Source organism: Lepidothrix coronata, unplaced genomic scaffold, assembly GCF_001604755.1.
Source record: "Lepidothrix coronata isolate B3197 unplaced genomic scaffold, Lepidothrix_coronata-1.0 Scaffold33, whole genome shotgun sequence".
Classification (NCBI taxonomy): Eukaryota; Metazoa; Chordata; class Aves; order Passeriformes; family Pipridae; genus Lepidothrix; species Lepidothrix coronata.
The window spans coordinates 3114711-3124280 of NW_016690213.1; the positions used below are offsets into that span (position 1 = coordinate 3114711).

Here is a 9570-nt window from a genome sequence, read left to right on the forward strand (position 1 = left end):
GACTGGAGCTGTATCACTGGCTGCAGACAATCCTCTTTGTTCTTTAACCCCCAACCGAACCACAGATGTGAATCTGAGCAGCTGAAGCAGCACTCTCAACCTTCAAAGGGGTCAGCTTTTGTGAGAAGGGCAAAGTGAAAACAGTTTTTCAAACTCCAAATGCTGGAGAGAAAAAAAAAGGCGATGGATTAGGCAGTCTCTGTTTATTTGCAAAATCTGATGGTAGTGTCTCTTCCCTTTAGCACAAATGATTTTACCAGCTGACAAAGAGCTGGAAAAAGCTAGGCCCAGGGCAATAGGAAGACAATTCTGATATCCATAGCTTCAGCTATGACCTCTATAGCAATACATGAACTCAATCTCCTAGTTGATTTCCCTGTAGGCAAGCTGGACCTGAGTGATAAGTCGGTCCTTCTTTCCACAAGTACTTGAAGGGTATTCCCACTGGCTAATGAGCTACGGGACAACAGCTTAATTACTTTAACCACATCTGCTTTGGCAGCAAGCAGAAAGTTATCCTCTATATAAACTTTAAAACCAGTTCTTTAAAACAAACAAAAAAACCCCCAACGAAACAAACAAACAAAATACCCAAACCCACCCTCTAAAAAAAAAACCCCAAACCAATTCAAAAAACTAAGAGCATGGAAATACTGAGCAAAACTCATCTTCATGAAAATCTACCAGTCAAGTTTATGTGCAAAGTATCCTTTATTAGAAAATTCTTGTAGGCAGTGCTTAATAGATGGTAGGTAGGGAAGACAGACAATAACCTGCTGTGCTGTTTTCTCTTTCTTATTTTCTTTCTTTCTTTCAGGGTTGTTTTGTGACTGGGGGGGGTTTGTTTTTCTTTTTGTAGGATTTAGCAGGCTATAGCAGAAGATTCTTAGTGCCATGGAAGCACAGACTACTGAGGATAAAATATTTTATCAGTAGAGGCAACACAGCTGTCAATTCTTGCAGAATTAAGTTATTCTATGCTATTCTTTGGCTCTTGCTGTGCTTACAGAATTATTTTTCCGTGATTTAAATCTCTCTCATCCTGAAATACCAACACTGATTGAAACCTGAGATCACAATAAAAACAGCTATTTTTTTTCCCCACAGAACAGTAATAAGGCTTTGATGTAACTTGACTGGAAAAAAAATCAGAATGTTTTTAGTGAAAGATTGAAAAAATGGAAGTTTTAGGTTCCTTTATCAACAGGTTTTCTTATTTACTTTGAAGGTTGTTTATGCAGTTCTGTGAGAGCTGGGTCTCTACAGAGGTCAGTAAATCCATGCTTATCCAGAGCCTCGGTGACAAAGAGCGAATAATCGATGTTCAGGGCCAGAGGAGGATCTATCAAATTAGAGGATGCTTTTTGTGAAGACCTGTATGAACCTTCAGTCCAAGGCTATGCTATTACAAGGGAAAGGGAATCCATAAAGGGTTTTATTGACTCGTCCCTCTTCCACCCACACAACAAAGGAAATGTGTGTGTATGTGGGTACATAAATGTGTGGGCACTGAAAATAATAAGCAGCTGAGTTATGACAGTGGCCTGTTTCACCAAAGCTTATAGTTAAACACTCAATGAGATCCGAGAGAGGGTTTTAAGAGATTTACCATCTCAAAAAGATGACAGTAAGGTAGCTGAATCAATTGCCTGATTTGAGATCTACAAGGTGATCTTAAAAGGTACCAATATGTTTATTTCCCTACCAGGCCAGCTGAAGTGGTCTGAAACTTTCAAGATTTGCCTGGTTTAGTATTTGTGTAGTTATCTTTATTGCACAATAATATAGTTTGACAAATGAAAGTTCCAAAACCCAGTATAACTGATGCTACAATACTGGTGCACTGTGCTGCATACACTGATGCTAAAGTTATGGAATAAATCCACTTTAAACGCTTCAAGGAGTCAAGCCCTTTGTCCTACCACCAGAGGTACAAATATTTAATAATATACCAGCATTTGGAAAAGTTACACTGCCATCTGCTTATGTAAAATGAGCTGTATATGACAAAAAAAGTTCCCAGTATGCTATAATAACTAAATTATTTGCTCCTAGTGCTTTGGAAACTAGCAGCATCCTTCCACTAAGAAATGTGGTACATAGCCCACAAAGTATTTGTCCTGTCCTGTCCTCTCACTAACATTGTTTAAGTTGGGGGAGGGAAGGAAGGAAAAGCTTAACTTTCTCCAACTCTTTATACATTCCTGCATGACAACAAAAGCTACAACCATATGTTAAAATTATGTATTTGGCCATTTATATTGTTTTTTAGAATACATAAGGCAATCAATTTAAAACCATTTTCTCCAAGAAATTTAATCTGAATAATGAACCCTATGTGGCCACAGAATTAAGTGCAAATTGATGCATGCAGGAGGTCCTTCAGAGAAGTGTTGAGAGTCCCATGAACTGTGGTTCATTTATTTTTGTTGTCTTGGTTGGGAGGCCAAGTACAGTGCTACCAGACAGTAGATAGTCCCGCCTATTGTTAGAGCCATAGTGGTCCGATAAAGCAGCCTGTCTGGCACTCCTCGTTTCAGGTGTACTGGCAATCCGTCTGCTTTCTGTGGGAACAGTTCAAAAAGAAAACAAACAAAAAAGAAATTAACACCCATACCAAGGTCATTAAGGAACAACTTACCCTGTGTAAATTAAGAGGCTTCCAAGAGGGAAACCCCCTGACAAATAGGCTACAATCAAGTGTAGTCAGTGGGTTTTATCCAGCAAGCCAAATGCGCAAAGGCACGTTAATTTTGTTAGCCAAAGCTGTTAAGTGCAAGCAGAAAGAATATATATTGAAATACTTCTCAAGAGGCCCTGGATGGAGAAAGTGTCACTAACAAAAGAACATGAGAGGATGGGTATAAAAAAAATATTCACCAAGTCAGACTGACACACTCCACATTCAAGTGGCATGTAAGAGAAAAGGGAACATTATATGAAGCACATGCTTAAAAGAAAAATGCTTAACTGATTTGTTTTATGAAAAATCCTAGTATGCCTAGAAATTGCATAGCTAACAAACTGGCCTTGAAAACTTTACTGTGCTCTTCCTATACTGCATTATAAACAGCTTCAGTAATATTCAAAAAACTATACACAGAATAGTAATGTTCTGCTTTGCTCCTCCAGATCTGCTTTAAGGCATACGCTTGGATTCCCAGAGAGAAAGGGCTTTTAATAGTCAAATTTTATTTTTGTTTAATACAACAAACATCTTCTGAAGCCAGCAAAAAGACAACGTTACTAGGCCTTCCACTTCCTGTATTTATCTCCCAGACAAGGCATATATATACTCTGCAGTATAGTACAAGTGTACAGGTTATACTGCATTTGGCATTTCTTGATTAGACTTTACAGAATTAGGCATTATAGAATGACAAAAGTAGTTAGCTATATTAAAATAAGGACGGATATGTCCCACTCTCCAGTTTTCTGTAAGTTACTCTCAAAGTTGTCATTACCTGAAAAATTTTCTGTAGGTCTGGTACCTTGTTTTTACCCAAGTAAGAATCAGTTGCTGGAAAATCTGAAGCAAGTTTACTTGTTGTCCCAAAAATCGGAGCTGGGGATTCAGTGGAAACTATTGGTTTGAGTCCCTGCATAAATAAAGATTAAAATATCAAGGTATATAACACTTGCAAATGTACCAATTGTCACGTTAGGCAGGCATGCTGCCAATCATTACAAGGATACATTACAGAGACTATTTAGCTGGTATGAAGACCTGTGACAATGAGCTCCAGACACACTGCTGGTCCACTGATATCTCAGCAACATCTCTGGGTCAGAGCTTAGTGAGGAAAATAGGAGCCTCCTTTGCAATTTCCTCATGGCATTAACTTATAGCTATTGTTTTTCAGTGCTGGTACTTGGTCCAAATTACTGCTTGTATTTTGCACATAGTCAGACTATCCAGGACTCTCTCTGAGCAGCAGGATTACAAACAAGGATCCTTGATGCTAGGATCGGAGTGAGGAATGAACTCTACCTTCCGAATTCTGCAAGCAGTAGCCATAAATAATTTGGCCTTGAATAATTTAGAAGCATATTTTGAGTCAAAAAAAAAAGGTTAGGATCACTTGTGTCATACAGAAGTCACAAGTGGTACTCAAGGACACTCCAGAGGCCCTGACAGGGTGGATATTTTATGCAGATGCAAATACACTGTGTAATTCACGTTGCTGCAACTTGCCATACCTCAGTGAACTCCACATGAGCAGCACAGCTCAATTTCCCTTTGGTTCAGATCGTTGTACTCTATGTTTGCCATAATTAAAAACTACCAAATTCAGTTCTGTGTCTAAGAGCACAAAGTCACAGCCATCATGACGTGTCTTCCTTGCCTTTATTATTCTAGTTAGATTTAAAAGTTATGTCTGGACACATGGCAGTGATTTTTATATTATGGTTCCCAAAACAGCCATAATTTTTTTTCTAAGTTGATTCAGAATTAAGAACATTGTACACTTAAATTAATGCAACAGGTTTTCACTACAAACAGAAGCAGTGCTCTCCATGGGTCAAGTTCAGACTGTACTGAAACTCTAGTTTCAGTTGAAAGGACTAGTTGATGCATTTTGTATTTAAGAGAACTGCCTGAACAGTGTTTGAAGCTGGAAGCAGGCTGGCACTCTTTCTCTTATGCCTGCCATAGACCAGACATGTGTTTTCCATACGTAAACCCTCTGCTACAACAGGCATCTTCAGCAAAAAGACCAGATTTCTCAGCTTCCCAAAATAGCCTTTGGAATGGTCATCAATTCTCTATCCTGAAGATGTGGGTTCAGCTTCCCACTGTTCTAGTGCCTAAATGAATATTAGAATCCATTTGTGACCTTCCTGGTTACATTTTGAAAGACAGCAGCCAAAACTGCATTCTCTGGCATATTCAGTAACTACTGCCTTTCTACTGAACAGGCTTGTGCCTGAAGGTAAGGGCTGAATTATTTAAGAACCGTGACCAGTTCTGGTCATACTGGTAAGAAGGAAGCATCTAAGGATCTATTTTTAGCCAGGGGAAGTTACTGACTATATGTCCGAGGCTCAGTACCAGCTACGTCAAAAGACTTGAAGAAAGCAATTTTGGACCACTTTTCTATCTATAGGAACTTTAGGTACTTTGTTAGATTTGTCTTTAAAAGGTTGGTGATTTGACAGAACTACAGATCAGATGTTTATACTAAATGTGCAGCTGACTTTTTCTCCAAAACTTTTCTTGCCTTCTTGATTGTTAGTATCGCAACAAATGTGAAAATGTGCATCTTTCCTCTAAAATTTCCAATTCTGAATCTCGCTTTCACCTTCCTGAGAGCCCACTTTTACCAGCAGCAGTGCCATCTAGTAACTCCCACAGTTACTTAATCACTGCAATTCCTGCTTGTTGTGATCATGTCTCCTGTATTTCATGAACTATCTGTAGCATGTGGCAAATGTAAATACTGAGAATTGGAGCAAGCTGCAAACTACTTCCAGTAGTTTCACGATAAAGATATTTCTTTGATCATTCCGAAACTCACAGATAAGAGGCAAACCCTACTATTTGTTACTAGCACTAAAATTCCTGCACCTACAGGAGACTGCCTGCATGCAAGACACACTATGGATTACTACTGGAATAGTGAAATCAGTCATGTTAACAACTGTTGGTTATTGCACACTTCTTCTGGCTTTAGAAATACATTCCTGTTCAGATAGTTATAAGATCCCACTTCTGCTGAAGCCATAGCAGATTCAGACCCAACTCATAATGACCAACTTCATCATGAAATCAAATGAAACCACTTCAGAAAACTCATATAATTATAAGTGTACTGTTGTAAATTACTTCCAGAGCAGCATGGCACCAGTTAAGAACATCATATGGCATTTTAAATAAAAAACACTGATGTGGTTCGCTGGCTCAAGGAAAGAGTTCAACAAAACACGTGCTGCAGAAGGGAGACCATTCACTTTGCCTAATGCTGCATTAATCAGGGTCCCTCACCCCTACGTAAAATTCCACTTGAATTCCATCCATGAATTGTGAATCTTGTGGTCAGCTCCACCCAAGCTCAGAAGCTCAGCTAAATCAGTGTAACTGCCTGGCTGTTCCTACTTGGTATTTGTCTGTGGTTATTGGCAAGTGCTTTATCTCAGACCCAGCTGCTTGCTAAGCTTAGCGTGACTGAAGAAAAATCCTCAGTATAATGTCATGGCTGAATTTCACTGCAGATCATTTTTAAGTAAGAACTTAGACACCTTAAATGACCCTTGTCACTTGTATTTAACATTACTAAAACTATGTTTAAGAGATTTAATAACATTAGTATCTGACTACACTCTGGATAGTAGTAGTCTGAGGAATTAATTCTGAGGAATTAATGCCTCTACACATTTGACCTAAGCTTCATTAAAAAAAATATTACACATTGATAATTGTTCTTCGGAGATTAAGGTCCTTATCTTTTATTTCTAATCACTGTAACATGGTTTTTACCCCATTCTTGGACAACATACAGCAGAGGTAATATGCAGAACAGTCAACATCAGCTGATTTCATCAGCACACTACAGCAAAGACTTTGTCAGATGCTGAAGTCCTCAAAGAAAGGTAGCTAATCCAAAATAGCAAACAGAATTCTCTGCCTACCCTGCTGTAGTGTTTGTTCCCCTCTCAGAGGTCTGAACGTCTTAGGACACAATATATCTGGCAGTTGGCCATCATGCTCAAAGTTAAAACAAATTTATCCCTTTCTAGTATGAATCTGTAAGTTAAATGGACATGTTCCCGACAGCACAGAACAGTTAAGGATTTGGAGCATAATTTAATGGAGACGGCACCACACTCAAATTTTTAAATGTTAGGGGCATTGCTCAAACAGATCAGAGAATAAGAAAGTAGAGAAAACTGAGGTAAGGACCAAAAGGAAAAGGGGAAAGAAAGTTAAGCTGAGAATTAGTATTTCAGAACATGCATTGAAATAACTTTTATGAACTTGCTGAACATAGACACTTCTAACCCAAACAGCAGGTCCTCCATAGTAGAACACACCCCATTGTATGAGGTTAAATATATTTGTTATCTCTAACACAAAGATGCTCTTAGGTAGGATCACTCGAGGCTTTGTTTGTACTGGGATGACACACTTAAGGTAAAGTGATTTTCTGCACCTATTAAGTAACACCTATGGCATAAAAGGTTGACCATTATAGTTTCTCAACAAACTCCAAGCAATTCGTAGGGGATAAAAATCAAAAGACCTGTGGTTCATGGGGAGTTTAAATAGATATAAGCAAAATAAGTTGTATCAAGTGAAGATCCAGTAGTGTAACTAAATTTCTACTTGGATTGTGTTCAGCCTTGAAGAACTAGGGAACAGTTCGACAGAAAAGTTCATATCCTTGTCCTCACCTGGCATTTGAAACTGGTCCCACTGTTTGTACTTTAAACACAACCCACTGCTTTGAATTAATACTTTTTACTGCATTTGTAATGGTTATGGCAGTCATTGTCCTACCAAATATGAGAAGTAGTTTTTTCAACCTATTTGACTCCTCAACTGCACCAGCTGAGGAAGTTCCCATTTACTCAAACAAGCTGAACTGTTCAGACTACTTTATGCAACTTTGTTAAATGTAAAACTTAAGTCTTCTAAGAATGCTAGGACTGAGATGGAAAGAACAACACACATTTAAAACTCAGGGAATTTTTTGTTAGAATAAGCTGCTAGTTATTGTCAGCAAAAGAATTTCTGAAAAACATTCTGACAGATACTTTGCAGGCCCATAATAAGCCTAAACCTGAACAGAGCACTTCCCATTTCCACTGGGAAGCATCACAATGTAACAGCACAAAATAGAGTGAATTATGACACTGATTATTTGCCTAAGCAGAATTTGAGTCACAGGATGCCTTCACTTTTTCAGAAACATCAAAATAAACAGAAGCATAAAAAGCAAACCACTTTACATTCTGAGCTATAGTTTTATGAAATAGAGCAATGAAATTAATTAAAAAAATTTATTTCACTTTGGACTTAACACCTACTTATTCATGGGATTCTTTTCATATTTTAATTGCTATTTATTGAAAACATTTTTATCAGACTGATGCATCTGAATGTGTGATGTGGGAATTGAGTCAAACTAAGAAAAAATAAAAAAGGAAATTCTACCAAAAATCTGGCCTAGCCTAATAACACTGCAAAAAGGGGCTGAAGGTAACTCTTTAAAATGTAGCTATTCTATTGCACAGCACATTTGTGTGACACAGCTAAGGACTAAGCTGTGTTAATGATAAGCTGATATGAAAGATAGTACAGGAAAGGTGGTTTTTTATTTTGCTTTAAACAAACTTTTATAGATTTCTGTCCTCTCTGATAAAGGTTTTAATGCTTTCAGTAATTTTTTTTTTCTTCTACATTAACAGACAAGAGAGGGGACTGGCTGCAGGACTGCTCTGACCTGCCAGCTGCAATTTACAGTCCTGTGTATTGTTGTGGGCACCTCAAATCAGGAAGGACACTGAGGTGCTGGAGCAAGTCCAGAGAAAGGCAACGGATCCGATGAGGCTCTGGAGCACAAATCCTATGAGGAGCAGCTGAGGAAACTGGGGGTGTTTAACCTGGAGAAGAGGAGGCTCAGTGGTGACTTTATCACTCTCTGCAACTGCCTGAAGGGAGGGTGTAGCCAGGTGGGGGTCGGCCTCCCAGATAACAACCGACAGACTGAGAGAACACAGTATTATGCTGCGCCAGAGAGGGTTTAGGTTGGACATCAGGAGGAATTTGTTCACAGAAAGGGTGATCAGAAATTGGAGGTGCCCAGGGAGGTGGTGGAGTCACCGTCCCTGGAGGTGTTAAAGGAATGACTGAACATGGCACCCGGTGCCCCAGTTGACAGGGTGGTGTTCGGTCACAGGTTGGGTTCGATGATCCCTGAGGTCTTTTCTAACCTAATTGATTCTGTGTTTCTAAACCACCACCAGCCACTGCTGCAGCTCGGGGGCCGTCCCGTACGATGACAGTGTGTTAATCCCTTGCTGTGACCCCCGATACACCCACAGCCGACTCGGGGGCCGCCCCGCCGAGCGCGGCGTCCCGGCTCGCCCAAGGTCACGCGAGGGGCCGGGTGCGCTCGGTGCACGGCGGGGCGGCCGATCCCTCCCGGCTGAGCCGCCGCCCGGTGCCGCAGCCCCTGCCCGGGGTGTGTTACCTGCGGGTTGTAGGCGGCGGCCGCCGTGGCCCCGACGAGCCGCTGCGCGAAGCCGCTGAACTTGTAGTACATGGCGGGCGGGGGGGCACCGGTGCGACCGCGCCGGGAAAGGACCCCCCGCTACAGCCGGCTGCTCTCAGACGTCGCACCGTTCAAGGGCCCCTCCGGCTCGCGGAGAACCGGTACAACCGCCTGCGCGGGAAACCGCCGAAGGAATAAGGTAAAAAAACAAACAAAAACAAGAAATCCAGAAAAATACAGGAGCCTGTACCAAGGCAGCGGGAGCGCTTCTCTTCCAAGCACGCCCGGCGCTCGCGAAGAAACTGAGCCTGGCGACAATTTTGAATCAGGCAAAAAACCCGGCCCCCCCAAGCAG

The 9570-nt window shown here is 40.7% G+C and overlaps 1 protein-coding gene across 2 annotated transcripts; it reads right to left on the reverse strand.

Annotated features, from left to right (window-relative positions):
• Window positions 1–692: 692 nt before the first annotated feature.
• LOC108495728 (cytochrome c oxidase subunit 7A-related protein, mitochondrial) lies at window positions 693–9570 on the reverse strand. 2 transcript variants are annotated; one of them, XM_017811750.1, is made up of 3 exons: window positions 9195–9570; window positions 3465–3599; window positions 693–2564 (listed from the first exon to the last, which is right to left on the reverse strand). In XM_017811750.1, exons 1-3 carry the CDS (start codon window positions 9264–9266, stop codon window positions 2421–2423), a joined length of 351 nt encoding a protein of 116 aa, XP_017667239.1. In that variant the 5' UTR covers window positions 9267–9570; the 3' UTR covers window positions 693–2420. The 2 variants fall into 2 exon arrangements, with proteins under 2 accessions (XP_017667239.1, XP_017667241.1); XM_017811752.1 differs by lacking the exon at window positions 3465–3599 and having other exon boundaries at window positions 9195–9547.

Coding starts and splice junctions, on each gene's coding strand:
- LOC108495728 (XM_017811750.1), bottom strand. CDS start 9,266: ATGTACTACAAGTTCAGCGGCTTCGCGCAGCGGCTCGTCGGGGCCACG. Junction 3,600..9,194: donor CCGCCGCCTACAACCCGCAG/GTAACACACCCC, acceptor TTATTTATGCAG/GGACTCAAACCAATAGTTTC. Junction 2,565..3,464: donor ACCTACAGAAAATTTTTCAG/GTAATGACAACT, acceptor CTGTTCCCACAG/AAAGCAGACGGATTGCCAGT.